Source organism: Leptopilina heterotoma, unplaced genomic scaffold, assembly GCF_015476425.1.
Source record: "Leptopilina heterotoma isolate Lh14 unplaced genomic scaffold, ASM1547642v1 Lhet_264, whole genome shotgun sequence".
NCBI classification, from domain to species: Eukaryota; Metazoa; Arthropoda; class Insecta; order Hymenoptera; family Figitidae; genus Leptopilina; species Leptopilina heterotoma.
Window position 1 is genome coordinate 96,275 of NW_025110974.1, and position 22,113 is coordinate 118,387.

A 22,113-nucleotide genomic window follows, 5' to 3' on the forward strand; every position below is an offset into this window, starting at 1 on the left:
ATGGAAAAGAAGAAAAAGTAAAGTAAACATTTTAAAATTAAAAATGTTCAAGACGAAAAAAAACCCAAAATAAAGTAGAAAAACGGAATAAATGATGAAAATTATTTTTAAAAAATTAAAATTTATAAAAAAATTAATAAAAGTAATAAAAAACTAAAAAAAAATACACAAAATACAAAAATTAAAACATAGGAAATACAGAAAGTAAAGCATAAAAATTACACAAAGTAAAACAAAAAAGGCAGAAAATATAAAATAAAAATTACACAAAGTAAATAGAATAAATATATAATAAAATAATAAATTTATAACTAACAAAAAATGCAAAAAATAAAGTAAGGTAAAAACAAAGTAAAATACAAAAAATAAAATTAAAAATCCTACAGCAAATAAAAAGTATAAAAACCACACTAAAACAAATCTCATCATTGAGACAAAAATTCTTTACAAAAAATATAAAATTCATTTCATTGTAAATAATCTGCAACAATAAAAAAAAACAAGAGATGACCAGAAAAAAATTTTTTTAGCGATCTTATCATTTTTTAAATCATTGCCAAATGAAAAGGAGAGAGACACACGCAGACAAGTTTCGCTTCTATAGTAATATATGTATATATTTTAAAACGAGCAACGTAAATTTTCTCGCGAGCAATGTCACGTCGCACACGATTTCGCGAAGCATCGCGTTAATGGTTTCTTAATTCAATAAATGTCAACGATTAGTCGTAAGGGGCGGAAAGAAGGGTTTTAGGGGGAGGGGAAGGGGTTTTTGCTCATAGTCGTGTTTTAACGAGCTATCAATTTAATCGTCTTTTAATTTACAGGCAATCTAATTTAATGTTAATCGACATTTAATTTAAATATCCCAGACTAATATATTTATTTCCTCATCATCTATCCCAATTATCGAATAATTTTACAAAATTTATTTTTTATTTCCATTAAATCACATCAATTAACCTTTTTTTCCTTTCTCAATAAAGTGATTTTTTAATTTTTAATTATAAATATATGCAGATTGAAAAAAATTTGCTACTTTTTCCCCCCGAAATCGTCTCTCTCTCTCCTTCTTTCTTTCTTTCTCTCTCTCTCTCTCTCTCTTTCTTTCTTTCTTTAGTTGAAAGGAATGAAAGATTGAAATCAAAATTTACTTTTGCAAACAATTATAATTGCAACAAATTTGTATTTCTTTTTTTGTAATCTAAATAAACCAACAAATTATATTTTTTTATAATAAATTCGTCGATTTTTGAAAACTAAACAATTTTTTACTAATGTCAATAATATAACATAGAATAAACTGAAAATTTATTTTTCATTCCCCGAAGAAATATTTTTGAAAGTAATTTTTTTAATTTCCTTTCATTAAACTAATGAATTATTTTTATTTTGCAATTTTCGTTGACGAATATTGACTTTTTATTTATTTATTTATTTATAGAAAAGTGAAAAAATTCTTCTTCCAAAACATTGGAATCATTTAATTTTATAAATATATTTGTTTCATTTTCAAAATTTTTCTTCGGTAAAAATTATAAAAATTAAATTTTCATTTTCGATGATTTGAGAGGAAAATCAAACATTTTCTCGTCGATGACAAAAAAATAAAAATATTTTAATTTTCTCTCTCTTAAACTTTTATAATAAATGTAATCATAAAGAATAAAAAGAAGTGTAAGATATTGTGACATACCTTTGTGTTTTTTTTTGTTTTTGAAGAAATCGTGAAAATATTTCAACATTCATGCAATTGATTGTGAAATAGACAATGAAAATTGGAACCGTGAAAACATCAAGGAATTATAAAGGAGAAATTATTTTTTCGTGTGTATTGCAAAAATTATTTCTTTTTTTCTTTTTTAGAGAAAAAAAGGACGTTTCTAATTATTATTTTTCTTCTTGTGAGATTTTTTTGATGACGTTACAGGCGTCACTTGTACCTTTGGATTAATTTGACTTCTGTGCTTTTTACTCTCAATATGTTGAGCGAATGTTATTTCTGAATTGAGCGACAAATTACACGGCGCACAATAATATTGTCCTAAAAAAGAAAAAACAATTCAACGAATGTTAATTTTGTTAATAATTATACTTCAAATTTTTTTTTATTTTTATTAATATTTTTTAATTAAAGGAAATGAATTTATCATTTGCCAGTTAAATATTAAAGGTGAAAGAAGTTAACAATTATCAATTAATTAATTAATTAATTAGTTAACAATTATTATTATTAATTGTTAACTTCTTTCACCTTTAATATTTTTTAATATTTCCAAATTAAAATAATAAAATAATAATAAAAAATAATAAATATTTTATTATTTATAATTTTTTACAGCAATTGAAATTATTAAAAAACTTTAGATAAAAACATTCCGAATATAAATTATTTCTGAATAATTACAACAATTAAAATTTTCAATGATTTCAATTTAAAAACCTTTTTAAATTTGTTTATTTGTGAAAATTCCTACTATTAAGCTTCTGATAGTCAATTATTTTCTAAAACTGAAATTCTTTTATAAATCTATTCTTATCATAATTCAACTACGAGAATTTAATTATTTAAATACAAAAATAATTGATTGATAGAACTATTCAAGTTATTTTTTTCATTTTTAGGATAAGATAAAATAATTATTTCTCCACAGATATTAAAATTTTTAATGATATTAATGTAAAACTTTGAAATTTAATTATTTCTAAAAAAATTACAACTGTTATTCTTTCAAAATTAAATTATTTTTTTGAATTTTTAAATAAAATTATTTGAAAATTTAATAATTTTGTTAATTAAATATTCAATTATTATTCCTCATTGAAAACAATTTAACTCAAGGGTGACTCCACGTCAGAAATATCACAATCTGCAAGTGGTTCTTAAAATTTGACGAAATTTGGGGAAATTATAATTTAATATAAAAGTTAAAGAATTGTAAAAGGAATTTTCAAAATATAAAATTGTAGGACTTTAACCACACTGTAACAAAAATTTTCTGTAGATTTACAGTTTTTTTATGGAATTTTCTGTAAATTTACTATTCTGAAAGTAGGTAATAAAAAGACAAAAATATAAAAATTTTAATTGTTTTAATAATAACATTTAAATGTTTATCTTTAAATATTCATAATTTATTATTTTTCTAAAAAATTAATAATTGAGGAGTGAGTTTTCAAAACCTGATATATCCAAATTTTGTCATTTCGAGAAATTTAAACAAATGACAATTTCAACAAAACCATTAAAATTAACGTTAATGTAGAAAAATTGTAATGAATTATTCATTTTTGAATATTTTTTCTATTTAAAACGCTCTGTTTCTAATTGAAGTCTAAAGCAATAAGGGAATTTAAAGGTTTTGGTAATTTTTTCTAATAAAAAAATTTTAATTAAAAATTATCAAGGTTAGGCCAAAATATTTTTTAAATTGAAAATTCTTTAGTAATAAATTTTTTTTCTTAAATTAAACAGTGAAAAAACGAATTTATCAACTTTTGAAAATTTGCTCCTCAATTTTAGTTAAAAGTTCTAAATTTCTTGTACCCTAAAAACTAGAATTTTTAAAGTAATTCATTGACCTCTGGTAACCTCTGGTTACTATAATTATTAAAATTATCATTCAAGTTTTAAGCGTAATGATGATCATAGTTTTTATTCAATAGCAAGTTTTTTTTTGCTATTTGTTTTTAATTTTTCTTCTACTTATCTTTAATAAGTTTTGTTTTCACTGCAGATAAAAATGATAAAATTCTTAATACACATGTAATTTAAGAAATTTAGAAAAATATTTAGATTTCTTTATCGAAAATTATCAAAAAAAAAAAAAAAATGTATTGTGAAAATATATTTTATTCGATAAATTAGAACAAAAATAATATATTTACCTGATGGCGTTCTGTAAATTGAATAATCGATTGGTCCATCAGTCGTTGGTGTAACTTGTGCCTCTTGAACTGAAAAAAAAAGAATCAGAAAAATATTATCTCCTCTCAATGTAAAAAACAAAAATAAAAAAATGAATTTAATAAAAAAAAAACTAGAGTCGAAATAAGTCATCGTAGTTCAGTAAATTTTACTCAAAATATAAAGTTTCTAAAAATGGCTAAACTATAGTTTAGTTTTAGTCTAAATAAGTCATCGTAGTTCATAGGGTTAAATTTTTTAAGAAATATAAAATTTCTTTTTTTAAAGAGAAATTTACCATTTTCAGGTACGGGTAATCCGTTAAGTTTGAGCATTCGTAAATGTCGTGCGCCTCTTTTATGCGTTTCCAATTGATCCTCGCGATTTGCTGAAACACCACACAAATCGCAATGCAATGTTTGAGTATAAACTGGTTGTGAATAATGAACGGCAGGCGATGAGACTGCGACTTCCGGTACGGGAACTGGTAATGGAACCGGAACAGCGGCAATTGTTGCTGGAACTGGTGGTTCATTTGGCAAAAATTGCGAACCAACACCAAAACGTCCCGTCGGATCGACTGCTGCATTATTGTCCTTTTTTTTCTTTTGACTGAAAAACAGAATTTTTCTACTATTCTTTTTTTTCTTAACAGAAAGTATAATTTATAATTAAATATATTTTTTTCAGTTACCTGAAAATAATTTACAATTTAAAGTATTGTGAATGAATTTCAAACTGAGAATTTTTATTTATTATAATTTTAATAAGTTTTTATAAAGTTGAAAAAAAATGTTTTTTTAAAAGAAAACTATATTTTTAAAAGAAAAAAGTTTTTAAAGTAAAACGTTATTTTTTATTAAAGTACCTACCTTGGACGGGAAATTCCTTGTGCAGCCTTCATATGTTTTTTTCCCGCGTAATGTTGAGCAGCGTCCATTTGTGATGTGAACCACGTTTTGCAAATCTGAAAAAAAAATAAATTCTACATTTCTAGAAAGCAAAAAAATGAGATAAAACTCGGAAGAAAATTATCATAATTTATAAAATTTAATTTACATTATCTTATTATCTCGGTATTCTTTAAATTTTTCATAATCTTCATATTTCTTTTATTATTTATTTCAATTTATTTTTAATTGTTTAAAAATTTATTTTTATTATTTATATTGCCTTCAATTTTTATTATCCTTTTTTTTAATTCTTATTTTCATTACATATTTATTTGTTATTCATTTCTTTTATTATTTTTCTATTTTTCAAGAATCAAAAGGATCAAACGAAATTAATTTTTATTTCCTCAATAAAAATATTGAGAGCAAAAAATAAAAAGAAAAAGAGAGAAAGAGACATTTATGAGAAAAAAAAATGCGAATAATCAATAAATCTATATGCGAAAGTTTGTTGTTCTTTTTTTTAATCTGTAGAAAAATTTCAATCACCTCGCAATAACTGTTCCAATCACTGCCGGTCGTACTGGAAACCTGTCCGTCATCGACTTTGAATTTTTTGGCACTTTGATTAAGAAACATAGACACTTTCTTTTGATGTGGTTTTCCATCATAGTGTCGTTTTGCTTGAAGCGTCGAGTTCATCTATTGAAAAACAAACAAAAACAAGCGAATGAAATTTAAAAAAAAACCAAAAGAATAAAATGAAAACAAAGAATAGAATAAAAATAAAAACAAAGTAGATATATAAAAAACAATAAAATAAAAAAAAAGAATAAAAATGAAGACGAGGAAAAAATTGAAGTAAAAATGAAAGCAGGGTTGCCAAAGGTCAGGGAATTTAGGGAAAAGTCAGGGATTTCTATTAAAAGTACTGGAAAAAATTAAATGTTTAGAATTTATAAGAAAATTCAGATTTTTTGTGTCTTTTTGTTTTCCTTATAAACTATGAAATTGAATTATAAAAAAACCTTCAATTTTTTCTATTTCTGTGACAATAATTTCTTATTAAATAACTTAATTCTATTAAAGAACTGCCATAAAGTTATCACTTAAAAATCATTTAATGAAGTCTTTTTTTTGGAAAATTTTAATTTCAATTCTGTTGAAATTAGTTACAATTTTAGAAATTTTAACGGAATTCTTTGAAAGAATTCAACTATCTTAATAAATATCAAAATTCTTTCCAGAAATTCAATTATTTTCAAAAATTAAAAAAAATTCTCGTCAACATTTTAATTATCTTTTTAAATTGCAAAATTCTTCCCCGAAATTCAATTATATTCAGGAATTTTAATAAAATTCATTGCAAAATCCAATTAATTTCAAAAATAACAATATTCATCTCAAGAATTCAATTATTTTCAAATATTTTTCTTAATTCAATGATTTTCAATATTCTACTATTTTAATAAAATTTCCCAAAAGAATTCAATTTTTTACAAATTTTTTATCCATTTTTTCACAAAAATTCTATTTTTTTCATCGATAATAAATTTCTTTACAAGAATTCAATTAGTTAAAAAATAATTTAAATTATTTAAAATTATTTTATTATTTTAAAAAATGAATTCTCGTTGAATTTTCTGATAAAAATTGATTTAAAAATGTATTTCAGTTAAAATTTTAGATTATAATTGAATATTATGTTCAAATTTTTTTTTAAAATCTCGTCAATATTTTAATTATTTTTATAAATATTAAATAATAATTTTTTTCTCCGAAATTCAATTATTTCTAAAATGTTTAATAAAATTCTTGGAAAAATTTTAATTATTTTCAAAATTTCTTCGCAATATTTCAATTATTTTCATAAATAATAAAACTCATCGTAGAATTTCAATTATTTTTAATTTAATTTTGAGAATTATTCAATAAATTATTTATTTTTGTATTTTAAAAAATGAATTGTCGATGAATTTTTTTATAAAAATTGATTTAAAAATGAATTTTAGTTAAAATTTTAGATTATACTTGAGGAGCAATTTTTCAAAAGTTGATAAATCCATTTTTTTTAAAATTGAGATAAACACATTTTCAAAATATTAAAATCCTTACAAATCGATTTATCACTGTTCAATTTAAAAAAAAAATTGTTATTTGTTTAAATTTCTCAAAATGACAAAATTTGGATTTATCAGGTTTTGAAAACTTACTCCTCACTTGAATATTATGTTCAAATTTTTTTAAAATCTTGTCAATATTTCAATTATCTTTATGAATAGTTATCTTTATAAAATTCTTCTCTGAAATTCAATTATTTTCAAAATTTCTTCGCAATAATTCAATTATTTTCATAAATAATAACATTTTTTACAGAGATTCAATTATTTTCATAATAATAATAAAACTCATATTAGAATTTAAATTATTTTTAATTCAATTTTAATTGAATTCCACGAAAATTGCAATTATTTTGAAAAATTTATTTGAAATTCGTCGAAAGAATTCAATTATTCAAAAATTTGTTGATAAAATTCTTTAGGAAAATTCAATTTTAAGAAACATTCAATTTTTCAATACATTATTTATTTTTATATTTAAGTAATTGAATTCTAATCTATATTTAATTAAGAATTCCCGATTAATCGAAATTTTACATTAGAAACTTCCCCAATTAATTTTTTTGCCAGTGTCGCAAAATTATTGTAATAAAAATTTAATTTAAAGAAGAAATAAATAAATTTCGTTCATTTGAACGTTCAGAACTTTAGGAACATGGAAAAAGAAAATTAAATTCTTTTGTCAACCCTGGAAAGTAAATAAATAAAAATATATATATTAAAAAATATAAATTTACTTACAACAGCATTGCACAAGTCACATTTTAATGGTTTCATTAATGCCGATAATTCCCTTTGAGCGGATGCGACTTTTTCTGCAAAAAAATAGTTATTTTAATTAAATTTTTGTTAAAAAATTTAGTTTTTCAGTTAAAAAAAGTAGAATTCGATTCTTTTTACCGGCATCGACTCGCGGATCAATTGGTTCGATTTTTCGTTTAAGAAATTTATTTTTCGCCTTTAATTTATCGGCTTGTGGAGGCGTTGTTGTTGCGGTTGTTGTCACTGGTGTTCCTTGTGCTGCGGCGGCATTTTTATATGAATTCGCGTACCATTGAGCGTAAACATCGGTTGAATCAGCGTCCGTCGGTATCCACCAGGGCGTCGACGTCGCATGACTTAGAACAGGTTGTGCAATTGTCGGATAAAATGGACGCACCGGTGGTTGCATTATATTTCCGAAAGGACCACTCGGCGGAGGTACTGGCGTTGGTAGGCCCGATGGCATTGAAGGCGGTGGATGAGATTCATTGACGGTTATTTTTGGTGGTGGAGGCGGCGGCGGCGGTGGTGGCAATAAACATTCTAGTCCTGAAAGAAAAAATTAAAGTATAAGAATCTATTTTTTTATTATTCTCAAATAAATATACTTTATTCCTTAATTCCTTAAATCAGGGCTCGAACCAGTGAAAGTATTTAAAAATACGGACTTTACGGACCAAAAATGAAAAATTACGGACCATTTACGGACCAATTACTGACAAAAATATATAAGAGAACATTTTACTTAAAACTATAAATTAGATTTTTTCATAACTAAAAAACATGAAGATATCGATAACTCTGAGTCTTCGACTCGGAGCGATCGATAACTTCATGTTTTATAATAATTAAAGATAGAGTGATAAAATTATTATTAATTCAATTATTATTTTCAAGAATTATTAACTAAAATTCTTCTTAAAATCAATTTTTTTAAATAATTTTCGAAAAAGTTCTTCGTCAATTTTCAAATCCATTTCTTTACAATATTCAATTTTACGAAATTCCAATTATTTGTAAATTCTTCAACTAAATATTTATTAGAAAATAAAAACTTCAAATAATATAAAAAAAAATTTGCAATTAAAATTTCTCAAAAAAATTAATTCCACAGAATTGTTACTTAGTTAAAAATATGAAAAATTCAAATTTTCAAAGATTTGAATCTGAAACCTTTTCAAAATTTAATTATTTTTAAAACTTAACGCTCTAATACTTTTAATATTCAATTATAATCTAAAATTTTAACTGAAATCCATTTTAAATCAATTTTTATGAGAAAATTCTACGAGAATTTCATGATTTAAATACAAAAAAACAATTTATTGAATAATTACATATGTTTCTTAAAATTGAATTCTTTTAAAGAATTGTATCAATCAATTTGCAAATAATTTGAATTCTTTTGCAAAATTTGATTAAAATAGTAGATATTAAAAATAATTAAATTAGGGAAAATTTTTGAAAATAATTGAAATTTTGCCAAGAAATTTATTAAATTTTTTAAAAATAATTCAATTTTAGAGAAGAATTTTATTATTTATAAAGATAATTGATAATTTACGGAAAGAATTGAATTAAAAATTTTGAATGCAATAATTTTATTCTTTAAAGAAATTTAATTAAAAATTTATTAAGAATAATATTTAAATTCTAATAAATAAATTGTAGCAAAGGATATTAAAATAATTACATTTCTTTGATAAATTTTAATAAAATTTTTAAGAATAATTACATTTTTCGAGGAATTCGATTAAAATTGTATTAAAAATAATTGAAATTCTGCAATTAGCTTTATTATTTATTAAAATAATTGAATTCCTAATAAGAATTTTATTATTTGCCAAAAAAATTAAATACCTGTAAAAATTTTATTATTTATGAAAATAATTGAATATTGCGCAGAAATTTATAAAAAAATTTGTAAATAATGAAATTCCTGTAAATTTTTTATTATTTTTTGAAAATAATTAAAGGTTTGTGTAGAATTTTAGTAGATTTTTTTTAAATAATTGAATTCTTTTGGAAAATTTTATTAGAATAGTATAGGTACCTATTAAAAATCATTGAATTGAGGAAAAATTTTGAAAATAATTGAAATTTTTCCAAGAATTTTATTAAAATTTTTGAAAATAATTGATATTTCGAAGAAGAATTTAATTATTTCTAAAGATAAATGAAATTTTGACGTGAATTTTTAAAAATTTTTGAACATAATTGAATTTTTGCGAAGAATTTTATTACTTTTGAAAATAATTGAATTCCTTCAATCATTTGTAATTTCTCTAAAATTATCCAAATTATATCGTATAATTTACGTACTTTACGGACCTTTTTCAATCGAATTACGGACTTTACGGACCTTTTTTCAAAAAAACGGACTTTTACGGACTTCAAGCAAAGTTACGGACTTTTACGGGATTTACGGACCTAGTTCGAGACCTGTTAAATAAATAATAAAGATTTTTTTTTTCAAAAAAATACTTTAAAAATTATGAAGATCAACATTTTTTAATTTAGCAACTTTTTTTGTGGATTCAAAAACATATTTTCTACAAAATTACGCATAGATTTCAAAATATAATAATTTTTAAGAAAAAAAAAAAATTTTCAATATCCATGACCTTTCACTCATTTTAATTATTCAACTTGAATAATTTTGTTGACTGAATATTTAAATACTTCTCATTTGTTTTTCCACGGGATATAAAATTTAACAAAATTTCAATTTAAAACCTTCTGAAATTGAATAATTTCTAAAAATTACAACTATAAGCCTTTCAAAATTCAATTATTTTCTACAATTTTTTTTTTACTAAACTTTATTCCTAAATAAATTATTTTTAATAATTGTCCGAATTATCTTCCAGAATTCAATTATTTAAATACAAACATTTAATTTTTTATAAAAATAACAGTAAATTTTTAAAATAAGTTTAAAAAAAATTCTTTTAAATTGAAATCTTCAGAAAAAAAATTTTAATTGTTGTAATAATAATATTTAAATATTTATCTTAAACAATTAATAATTCATTATTTTTTTAAAAAATTACTAAAGTTTTGAAAAATTTTATTTAAAAATTTAAAAAATTAATTGGATTTTTAAAGAATTGAAGTTGTAATTTTTAGAAATATTTAAATTTCAAAAAAATTAAATTAAAATTAAAAAATGAGAATAAAATTAATTTAAAATTATTAAAAAAATTTATTCCGGTGGAGAAATAATAAATAAATATTAATTATTAAAATAATTAACAATAAGTGGAAATTTTTGTCAAATTTCATTGAAAATAAATTTTATATTTTAAAAAATTTTATCTTATTTCACTCATAAAACTTATTTTTAAGTATAATTATATTTTTGAAGAATTCTTATTAAAAATTTGGAAAAAAATGTAGAATTTGATTAATTATTATTATATTTTGTTTTCGTTTTGCATTAGGTAATTTTTAAAATTTTTTATTTATTTATTTGCTATTCTTTTATTTTTTTCTTTCTAATTTGTTTAATATTAAATTTATATTTTTTGTTTTATTTTTAAATTTCTATTTAACCTTGCCTTTTACACTTTGTTCGTATATTTTATTTATTTTTATTTTGTCGGCTTTTTAAAATTTTTATTTTCGTTTTTTATAATTATTTTAACTTATTTTTATTACTATTATAACATTTAAAATTTTTAAAAAACTTTGAAATAAATTCTTTTAATCTTTTTTCAAAAAAAATAAACCTTAACATCATTTTTATTATAAAAAAATTTCTTTTTACCCCTTTCGTATAGCAACGAAACATAACCTCAAAAAAATTTCACGAAAGAACATTTTTATTACAATTTGAATCGAACCCATTCTCTTGAAATAAAACCAAAAAATACCTTAAAATTCAACAAAATTACTTCATAATTTAAAAAATAAACTTCCATGTCTAAATTTATTTTTAATAAAAAAGAAAAGAAAATAATTACAAACTTTTGTTCTATTTACTATACGATAGTAAGAAAAAGGAAAAATACATCAGCAAACTTACCTGGAACTTCCGGATTTTTAATTTTATCAGCCACAGACATTCTTCAGTTATAAAATAATATTTCTTGTAAACAATAATTAATATCACTTTAAATCACTTTATTGTATTGTCTATTAGCAATGTGAGACAATTAACACAATATATATATAGAGAGAGAACACTTTTTATACCCTGACAGTCAGTTAAATATCGATTTAATACTCGATTACAACCGGAAGAAAATATAATTGTCAAAAATAAACTATTTCAATTGTAGAGATAAAATCTTTTTCTCTATATTATTATTATTAATTAAATAGAACTAAAAAAAAACATTCCGCACATTCAATTTTGTTGTCGCTTCACGTGAAAACCGATAAAGCACGCACACACAAACACATGGAGCACATTTCAAGATGGCGTCGAGCATGCGCTGTAAATTTAGTCATGGATTCAATGCAAAAAAGGGAGAAAATTTCAGTATTATTTTCTTAGAAATATTTACCTCATTCTTTAATAATTAATTTCAAATATTAACGATTGTATGGATGATAAAGAGGAATTGTTAAAATGTCTCGGGGAAAAAATAGAATTAGGCAAAATTGCTGTCGACAAATTAAACGAGGCGAAAAATGTTGAAGGTGTCGAGAAGCTGGTTAGAAAATTTATGCAGGAAATACGTTTTTTAGAGAAGGTGAGTCTCACTTTAAATTATCAAACAAAGACATTTTTTACTTTTAAATTTTCTTTTTTAAAAAGTGGTTTTCAGTTTTTTTTTACTCTTCTTGAATAAACATAACCTTTAATTATTGTTTTGAAATGTAATTTTCACATCAGGGGCGGGTGTATTTCTCCATAGGGCCCTGTCCAATTTAAAATTTTTAAAATCGAAATTACAAAGTCAGGGGCGTATGTATTTCGAAACGGTGCCCCATTCAGAAGAACTTTTTCTAATTTTTTTTAAATGAACATAATTTGAATAATAATTATTATTTAAATATTTGTATCGCAATAATTAGTAATTATATTATTTTTTTGCTTAAATTCTCATCCTCTACTTGAGGTAACGAATTGAATTCTTCAAAGTTTTAACGAAAAATCTTCATGTGTAAATTTGAAAAAGAAAATTAATGAAAATTAGCTTCTAAAAATTATATAGAAATGTTTTTAAAAAAAGTAATTAGAATTTTTCCATTCAAATTTTTTTGAAATTCAATTATTTTCAGTATTTTTAATTGCATATTTCCTAAAATTTAAATACAAACAAAAAATATAACATTAAAATTTTTAGAAATTAAAAATTAGAATTTTTCGATTCAAATTTTTTTGAAATTCAATTATTTTTAATATTTTTAATCTTCAAAAAATTAGTTTTTTCTAAATTTTACAAAAATAATTTAAGAAAATTGAATTATTTTCGGAAAATTACATTACAATAATTTAAAAAACTAATTCTTAGAATTTTTTAAATAATTTTTGAACAAAATAAATTAAAATTTTTAAAGAATTACTTTTTTAAACATAATACAATTTTGGAAAAATCATCTTTATGATTCAAATTCTTCAAAAATTTTATTATTTTTTTTACATTTTTTAAAAATTCAATTAGTTTTGAAATATTTAACTAAATTTTAATTGTTTAGAAATTTTTTAATTGTATATTAATGAAAAATTATTATCTTTCAGAACTTTTTTTAAAATTAATTTTAAGAATTTCTTTAAAAAATTTTTTTAAAATTAATTTTATGAATTTCTTTAGGATTATAATTTTTTGAAAATATTATACCTTAATAACTAAAAAAAACATAAACCGTTGTAATTATTATAAAAAATTAAATTTTTGTATTTAAATAATTGAATTCTGGTAGAACATTCGGAAAATTATTAAAAATAATTTATTTGGAGATGAGATTTAGTAAAAAATTGAGGAAAATAATTAAATTTTGAAAAGCTTGTAGTTGTAATTTGTAGAAATTTTATTTCCCGTGGAAAAACAAATAAGAAGTATTTAAATATTCATTTAACAAAATTATTCAAGTTGAATAATTGAAATGAGTGAAAGGTCAGGGAAATACAAAATAAAATTTCTGTGACAACACTGAATTACATAAACGAATTTTTTTTTTAATGGGAGGGTACATCGATATTTTTAACTATATCAAGAAAATAATTTAAATACACCAAAAAATTGTTTTTAATGTATTTTTTTTGTTAGAAATTCAATGGTCATAAAATAAAATATGTGAAAAAATATTTTCAGCCATTTTGAATTTTCATTTTTCTTAAAAATTAGTAAATTTTGAAATCCATGCGTAATTGTGTAGAAAATATGTTTTTGAATATACTAAAAAGTTGCTAAATAAAAAAATTTTGATTTTCGTAATTTTTGAAGCATTTTTTATGAAAAAAAATCTTTAAATTTTTAGGCTAAAAATGCTAAAAAATACCAAAAATATTGAATTTTTATATGAAAATTTATTTTTTTATTTTTCCACCTAACTTCAGTTAATAATTTTTTGTATACCTATTTTTTATTTTTTATATATAAAAATTATGATCTGAAATTAGGTAGAAAAATAAAAATATAAATTTTCATATAAAAATTTAATATTTTTTAATAAACAAATGAATTTTCAAATAAAAAAATTGAATAATAATGGTATTTTTTTAGCATTTTTAACGAAAGAAAAATATTTCATTCAAAAAATAGGCTCGGTGAAACTAGCGACCCGCCGGCCGCCAGCCATCAGAAAAATCCATAGGCGCCGACACACATAGTAGCGCGGTGGCCCTATACGGTTCAATCAACGCAAAAACAACGTACGCTAGCTATTACAGTTTATAGAAAAAAATGCAATAGTCACATTTTAAACAGCAATAATCTCCCTTTAATTTGTGACCAAGAAATAAAAATTTGGTCGAAAATTGTTCGAATTTTTGATAGCCAGCGTTCCCACCCGCCCGTATCAGAAAAACGAAAATTGTAAAAAAATCGGAAAAAAATTCATAACTCGAACAATTTTAGACCAAATGCTTATTTCTTGGTCAGAAATTTAAGGGGGGTTATTGCTCTTCAAAATGTAACAATTAAAAATATTTTTAATAAACTTTTTATAGCCAGCGTCCCCACCCGCCCGTATCAGAAAATCGAAAATTGGGAAAAAATTCATAACTCGAACAATTTTAGACCAAATGCTTATTTCTTGGTCAGAAATTAAAGGAGGATTATTGCTCTTCAAAATGTGACAATTGAAAATATATTTAATAAACTTTTGATACCCAGCGTCCCCATCCGCCCGTATCAGAAAAACGAAAATTGAAAAAATAATCGGAAAAAAATTCATAACTCGAATAATTTTTTACCAATTCTTTGTTTCTTGCTCGCAAATTAAAGGGGGATTATTGTTCTTCAAAATGTCACAATTGAAAATATTTTTCATAAACTTTTGATAGCCAGCGGCCCCACCCGCCCGTATCAGAAAATCGATAATTGGGAAAAAAATCGGAAAAAAATTCATAACTCGAATAATTTTTGACCAATTCTTTGTTTCTTGGTCGCAAATTAAAGAGGGATTAATGCTCCTTAAAATGTGACCAATAAGAATTCATTTAAAAAATTTTTGATAGCCAGCGTCCCCATCCGCCCGTATCAGAAAAACGAAAATTGAAAAAAAAATCGGAAAAAAATTCATAACTCTAATAATTTAAGACCAAATGTTTATTTCTTTGTCAGAAATTAAAGGGGGATTATTGCTCTTCAAAATGTGACAATTGAAAATATTTTTAATAAACTGTAATAGCTAGCGTACTTTTTTTTGCGTTGATTGAACCATAAGGGCCACCGCGCTACTATGTGTGTCGGCGCCTATGGATTCTTCTGATGGGTGGCGGCCGGCGGGTCGCTAGTTCAACCGAGCCCAAAAAGTACTTCAAAAATTACTAAAATCAATTTTTTCATTTGGCAATTTTTTTCTTGGATTTAAAAACATATTTTCTAAAAAATTACGCATGGATTTCAAAATCCAAAAATTTTTAAGAAAACTAAAAATTCTAAAAGTGTCAAAATATTTTCTGACCGATTTTATTTTATGATCATTGAATTCCTCACAAAAAAATTACGTTAAAAATCGACAAAAACGACTTTTTTGCGCCTTAAAGTCGCTCCAAGGCCTGCGATAAAAAATCTGATAATTTTTATAAATAATAATAATAATAATAATTAAAAATTTTAAAAATTAATTTTTATATTGATGAAAATCTTATAATTTTATTTGACTAATTTTAATAACATTATTTATAAATACGATGAATAAAATTAATAATTCTAGAATTTAAAATATTTAAGGTACGCACGGCAGGAACAGTGAAGAAGGAACATCTACAAAGTACAAATTTAATACATTTAAATGCAATTGTTGAATGTTTATTTGCGGCAAATGAGCCAATTCATGTACTAAAGCCATTTAATTATAAAAATTCACGCCTGGAGGTGGACATTGTTTGTAAAGGTGGTTCACAATGGATAAAAGTAATTGCGCGAAATGCACGCGCTCTGACATTAATTTCAAAGGGAAATGGCGAGTATGGCCAAAAGTCGGTATTAGATCAGGCCAATTGTTTTTTACAATGCGCAATTAATCATCCACACATGTATCGTTCGCCGGAAGTTGTCTTTCATTTTGCCTCCGGTATCGAGATCCCCCTCGCGGAGAAACTCGAAAATAAAGGCATTGTCGTTAAAGGCGAAAAAATTCCCAGCCGAACATCAAGTAACGAAGATTTCAGTGGTAAAACAAAGACTTTTCTATTTAAAAAAAATTCTAAAATATTTATATATTTAAAATATTTAAATATATTTATTCTAATTCTGTATAAAAAAAATTTCAGCCTCGGACGATGATTCAATGGAGGATTTTTATTTTCCCGATTTGGATGTGTCGAATCGAATAGATCCGGAGATAAAATTATTGAATTTGGATGTGTCGACGTTACTCGCCTATGTGACGAATATGACAAATGGTCACGCAAATTTTGTTTATAAGGAACCATTATTGACAACGCAGGCCGAATGGGAGAGAAATCGGGCTGTAAAACCGATACTCGAGAAATTGTTTCAAGATAAAGAGCTTGTTGTTTGTAAAACGGCTTATGAGAATTTTATGAATATTATCGAAGTAATTGGCGGGCCAAATGAAGTATCAAGAGCTGATGAATTAATGAGCAGAGTGAAAATTGTTGACGACATACCGCGTGGGCGTATTGTCGAAAAATTGTCCGTTGGCGGTAAAATTAAGGATAGATCGCGAATTGTTTTTGCCACCGGAGAAAATATGAGGAGCGTCACTGTCACTGCAAATGAGGGTTTTGTACGTGCCGCTCGAATGCAGGTGAAATTACGTTTTCTATTTTTAAAGAGAAGAAGAAGATTTAAGACTTAAATTTTTTTTAATTAATATATTAAATAAATTCTGATATAATTTATCTAAAATCTTTTTAATAAATTAGTTAATAAATATTTAAATATATTGATTAAAATAAAATAATTATAACTTAAAAATATTTCGAGAGTGAATTATATTGAACGCTAGTTTCATTTGTCATTCTATGGAATTAAATTAGTATTTATTTATTATTAGTAATAAATATTTATTATTAGTAAATATTTATTATTAATAATAAATAATTATTTATTATTAGTACTAGACAGTATTTCTTAAATTGAAAAATGATTAAGAATTGTCTTGCATAAATTTTTTAATCAGTTTTTATAACCGAAAATTGAATTTTTGTTTTAAAATTATTAAATTCTGGAAAAACTCTCCAAATATTTTATAAAAAATAATTTTTATTTAGAATTTAAATTAAAATTTGAAGATTATACTTAAATTTTGGAAGTTCAGTAGAAATATTTAGAAATAATTAAATTTTAAAAGGTTTCCAATATTGAAATTTTTCCAAACTTTTGAATTTTGAATAATTTAAATTAAAAATTCTGAAAAAACTCACTTTTATTAAAAATTGTAATCCAAATTTGTTAAATTTTTAAATATTGACATTGAAAAATTTTCAAATTATTGAAATTACATAAAATTAAATTTAAAAGAAATTATATTTTAAACGTCTTTGAAGTAAAAGTTCATTTTTATTAATTCAATTTTTAATGAACATTCTTAAAATAATTAAGTTATAGAAGCATTTGAAAATTCTAGAAAATAATTTAATATTTGAAGAGTTAGGGTAAAAATTTTTAGAAATAATTAAATTTTAAAAGGTTTCTAATTGAAATTTTTCGTAACTTTGAATTTTGAATAATTTAATTTAAAAATTCTAAAAAAAACTTACTTTTTAAAAAAATTATAATCCAAATTTGTTAAATTTTGATATATTTTTATTGAAAATTTTTCGTCAAATTAAATTGAAAGCAAATTTCGAACGTTTTTTAAGTGAAATTTCTTTCTACTTAAATAATTCAAATTTTAAAAGATTTTTCTAAAAAGAATTAAATTTTTAGTAGAAATTTTTAAAAACAAATAAAATTCGAATGTTTTTCATAATTGAAATTTTTCAAAATTTTGAATTTTGAATACAATTTAAAATAAAAATTCTAAAAAACTTACTTTTTTTTAAATCTCTATATAAATTTTTAAAAAATTTATTGAATTTTTAAATATTGTAATTAAAAATTTTTAAAATAAGGAAAATTTCGAAAAATTCAATAGAAAATAATTAAATTTTAAAAGTATTTTAAGCAAAAAAAATTCCTTTTTCTTAAATAATGAAATTCTTCAAGAACTTTTTGAAAATTATTAAAAAATTTTATTTATAAAAATTATTTTTATTAAAAATTCTGGAAAATAATTGAATTTTGTAAGTTTTATTAGAAATTCTTAGAAATAATTGAATTTCAGAATTTCTCTAATTCAAATTTTTAAAAACTTTGACTTTTGAATAAAACTTTAATTTAAAATTGTAATAAACTAAGTTTTTTGAAAAATTTTAATTTAAAATTTTCTAAAATTTATTAAATTTTCATATATTTTCATTAAAAAAATTTCGAATAACAGAAAGTTTTTAAATTTGAAAAAGAAAGAAATTATATTTTAAATGAAAGTTTTCTTATTTTTAGAAAGATTTATTCTCAAAGAAACTTCTCAAAAATACTAAAAATAATAATTAGTTTAGAGAAAAATTTTAGTTAAAAAATCTAGATTTTAATATGAGAATTATAGCTTAAAAAGTAGAATTATAGTAAATTTTTTTTAGAAATTTTAAATTATAATTAATAAAACTTCGATTCTTAAATAATTTTAATTCGAAATTCTAATAAACTTCTTTTTTCAAAATTTTTAATTTAAAGTTTTTTTTATACTTGTTGAATTTTTAAATATTTTAATTACAAAATTTTCGAATAACGTGTTTGAAATCAAAATTCTTTTATAATTTAATTTTCAAAGAACTTTCTGAAAATTATTAAAAATAATTGACTTCAAGAAGAATTAAATTTGAAATTTCTATAAAGTTATTCAATATTTAAAGAATTAGGTACAGAAGAAATTTTTAGAAATAAATTTTAAAAGATGTGAATTTGAATGTTGTCTCAATTTGTGTTTCTTGAACACAAATTTTATTGAGCGATAGAGTATAAAATATATAATATGAAGAGGATCTTTTAAACATCGAAAGAAACATTTTGTTCTAAAAAATGAGACGAATTTTATCTCAAAAGTAATTCCTGTGGAAAAATAAAAACAATGATTATTTAAATATTCTTTTAACAAAATAATAAGAAAAATACCAAATTAAATTTATGTGGAAATCCTGAATAAAATGAAGGACTTTTTCGATTTTTTTTTAAATTCGAATCAAATAAAACGTCTATTTTTTACTTCTTAAAGTTGATCGAAGGTTGGAATTGTTTATTTTTAATTAATAAATTTTTCTCTTTTTCTTTGTTGCAGGGGATCGAGTGCATGGTTTTTATTCACGAACCAAGATCATTGTCTGAAATTAAGGAAAAAAATGCGACAATTTGTTAAACATTTACTACGTTTATTATCTATTTTTTGTTTTTTTTGTAAATAAAAACACTTGTTCATAATAATATTGATTCAGTAATTACAACTAATTGTTGGAAGCTCCTTGATCATCACTTCTTTTTGGTATCACTTCCTCCTCCAATTTTTTCAATTCTTTTTCAAAATCTGCAAGAAAAAGATTAATCAAAAAAATTTTTTTTCTTTCTAGAAAACGTTACAATTAAGGCGAATTTAAAAATTTAAGTTTAATAAAAAAGCAAAGTTGAAGAAAACAAAATAAAAAAGAATAAAAAATTTTAAAAAAATATATGAATAGAAGAAAATGAAAAATAAACAAAATGAAGAAATAGAAAAAATAAAGTAGAAAATAAAAAAAGAAAAAGAAATCAAATGAAAAAATGGATAAAATAAAATAGAAAACCAAAATAAAGAAATAGAAAAAACAAAGTAAAAAATGAAAAAGAAACGAAATGAAAAAATTGATAAAATGAAATAGAAAACCAAAATAAAGAAATAGAAAAAATAAAGTAAAAAATGGAAAAAAGAAATGAAATAAAAAAATAGAAAACAGTGAAAAAGAAAATAAAGAAATAGAAAAAATGAAAAAAAACCAAAAATTCCTCGAGGATAATTTTTGAATACTACCATTTATAAAATCAGTAAAATTGGAATTTCGCTCTCTTGCGATTTGAATAAATTCGTTGGATTTTTCGTGATTGTGAAGAAGGGCATGACATTTGGCAATATTTAAAAGTGCCTTTATATTGGAATTACATATTTTTAAAGACCATTCACAATCGTCAATGGCTTTTCTGTATTTTTTTAATTTCATTAAAGTTAATGCTCTATTATTCCAAAGTACTGTCGAGTCCTTACGAAATTCAATGGCACGCGTAAAATACGTTAATGCCTTTTCATAATCGCCCTCTTTAAATGCACCATTTCCAATTCTTTTATAAGTTTCCGCTCGTTCATTACGCATTTTTCTATCATCGGCACGCTGCTTTGCGTCCCATTCCACACTCCTCATAAAAGCATCTGTCGAAAAGAAAAGGAGGGAAATTAATTAAAAATTTCATTTTCACAATTATAATATTAAAATTTATGGATTTTCAATTTTAATATTTATTTGATTTCTAATTTTATTTATTCACTATATTTATTTTTTAATGTATATTTAAAAATTATTATATTTCAATTTTATTTACTTATTAATTCTATCAATTCTTTTATTCCTTTTTTTTTATTCTTAATTTTATATTTATTTATTAATTCTATTAATTTATTCATTTTTGATTTTTCTAATTTTTAATTTTATTTATTTATTTAATTTAAGGGAAAAATAATTTTTTCTACCTTTCGAAGTATTTGTATCGTCATTATTAGTGGAAGATTTATTTATTACTGTTCGATTTGTTTTTATTCGTATTTCACCAACGTCTGTTAATTCTTTTTCTGAATTTCCCTCCAAAATTTGATCAGCCAATAATTTTCCCTCCTCTTGCTCCTTTAAATCGGAAGACGCTAATTTTTTCACTATTTTTTCTGAAAATTATTCATTTTTTTTTTGTAAATATTGTTAAATTAATAAATAATTTATTTAAAAAATGATTTGAAAATAATATTTTAATATTATTATTTCTGATTCTAAAAAAATTTAACTAAACTAAGATTTCTTTTTTAAATCAAATTTTTTCAGAATTCAATTTTTTAAATAAAAAAAATAGTGTATAAAAAATAGTAAAATAATAAATTCTGAATATTTTTTTGCATAATTTACTGTTTTTTTTTAGTACAAAAAAGCGAATTTTCAAATAATGCTCACCAACATCAGTGACGCGATGCATAAAATTCTCAAATTCCTCCTGAGTGGCGTGTTTATCGGACGAAATTGACTCGAAAATTTTTGCTTCGTCTGCAAATTCATTTCTGGTATCCATTTTTTTAACTGAATTCTTTTCTCTCTCTCTCTCTCTCTCTCTCTCTTGACGACTTTTTTTTTCTTCTTAACGACAAAGTAGAAATTTAGTTTTAATTCTTGATCGACAAAGGTTATAATTTCGTTTCCATGGCAACTTCTAACATAGTCTGTAGTTTATTTTCTTAATTTTTTTTTCTTTGTCTCGGTATTTACAATTTTACACTCGTTTAATTGCTTTCAAAAACAAAACACAAAAAAAGAATTACAAATTATAGAAAAGACTCGAAAAAAAAAATAAAATAAAAACAAACGAAAGAGAAAAAGAAACAGATTAAAGAAAAATGAAGAAGAAAGTTTGTAAACAGAATAGAAACAAAGAAAGGAAAAAGAAAATGTAAATAAAACAAAACAAAATGGAAACCAAAAAAAGGAAAATAAATAGAAACCAAAAAAGTAAACAAAATGGAA

At 22.3% G+C, this 22,113-nt stretch overlaps 3 protein-coding genes across 3 annotated transcripts; 1 reads left to right on the forward strand and 2 right to left on the reverse strand.

The window, feature by feature from the left end:
- Positions 1-1,593: 1,593 nt before the first annotated feature.
- Positions 1,594-12,055, reverse strand: LOC122503554 (zinc finger matrin-type protein 3-like). Its single transcript, XM_043614130.1, has 8 exons — positions 11,710-12,055; positions 7,821-8,231; positions 7,662-7,735; positions 5,350-5,502; positions 4,780-4,874; positions 4,206-4,519; positions 3,889-3,957; positions 1,594-2,044 (listed from the first exon to the last, which is right to left on the reverse strand). The coding sequence occupies exons 1-8, from the start codon at positions 11,747-11,749 to the stop codon at positions 1,884-1,886; spliced, it is 1,317 nt and encodes a 438-aa protein (XP_043470065.1). The 5' UTR covers positions 11,750-12,055; the 3' UTR covers positions 1,594-1,883.
- Positions 12,056-12,090: 35 nt separating this feature from the next.
- LOC122503555 (UPF0415 protein C7orf25 homolog) lies at positions 12,091-19,789 on the forward strand. The gene is made up of 4 exons (XM_043614131.1): positions 12,091-12,382; positions 16,034-16,475; positions 16,576-17,075; positions 19,647-19,789. The coding sequence occupies exons 1-4, from the start codon at positions 12,233-12,235 to the stop codon at positions 19,722-19,724; spliced, it is 1,170 nt and encodes a 389-aa protein (XP_043470066.1). The 5' UTR covers positions 12,091-12,232; the 3' UTR covers positions 19,725-19,789.
- Positions 19,754-21,931, reverse strand: LOC122503556 (tetratricopeptide repeat protein 12-like). Its single transcript, XM_043614133.1, has 4 exons — positions 21,550-21,931; positions 21,081-21,269; positions 20,370-20,762; positions 19,754-19,889 (listed from the first exon to the last, which is right to left on the reverse strand). The coding sequence occupies exons 1-4, from the start codon at positions 21,662-21,664 to the stop codon at positions 19,810-19,812; spliced, it is 777 nt and encodes a 258-aa protein (XP_043470068.1). The 5' UTR covers positions 21,665-21,931; the 3' UTR covers positions 19,754-19,809.
- Positions 21,932-22,113: the final 182 nt, after the last annotated feature.

What these genes read in the sequence shown, in the direction of transcription:
- LOC122503554 (XM_043614130.1), bottom strand. Translation starts at nt 11,749, where the DNA reads ATGTCTGTGGCTGATAAAATTAAAAATCCGGAAGTTCCAG. An exon ending in TGATCCGCGAGTCGATGCCG is followed by an intron (nt 7,736 to 7,820) that starts GTAAAAAGAATC and finishes ATTTTTTTGCAG; the next exon opens with AAAAAGTCGCATCCGCTCAA. An exon ending in AATTTACAGAACGCCATCAG is followed by an intron (nt 2,045 to 3,888) that starts GTAAATATATTA and finishes TTTCTTTTTTAG; the next exon opens with GACAATATTATTGTGCGCCG.
- LOC122503555 (XM_043614131.1), top strand. Translation starts at nt 12,233, where the DNA reads ATGGATGATAAAGAGGAATTGTTAAAATGTCTCGGGGAAAAAATAGAA. An exon ending in AAATACGTTTTTTAGAGAAG is followed by an intron (nt 12,383 to 16,033) that starts GTGAGTCTCACT and finishes AAAATATTTAAG; the next exon opens with GTACGCACGGCAGGAACAGT. An exon ending in AAGTAACGAAGATTTCAGTG is followed by an intron (nt 16,476 to 16,575) that starts GTAAAACAAAGA and finishes AAAAAATTTCAG; the next exon opens with CCTCGGACGATGATTCAATG.
- LOC122503556 (XM_043614133.1), bottom strand. Translation starts at nt 21,664, where the DNA reads ATGGATACCAGAAATGAATTTGCAGACGAAGCAAAAATTTTCGAGTCA. An exon ending in GCATCGCGTCACTGATGTTG is followed by an intron (nt 21,270 to 21,549) that starts GTGAGCATTATT and finishes AATAATTTTCAG; the next exon opens with AAAAAATAGTGAAAAAATTA. An exon ending in CGATACAAATACTTCGAAAG is followed by an intron (nt 20,763 to 21,080) that starts GTAGAAAAAATT and finishes TCTTTTCGACAG; the next exon opens with ATGCTTTTATGAGGAGTGTG.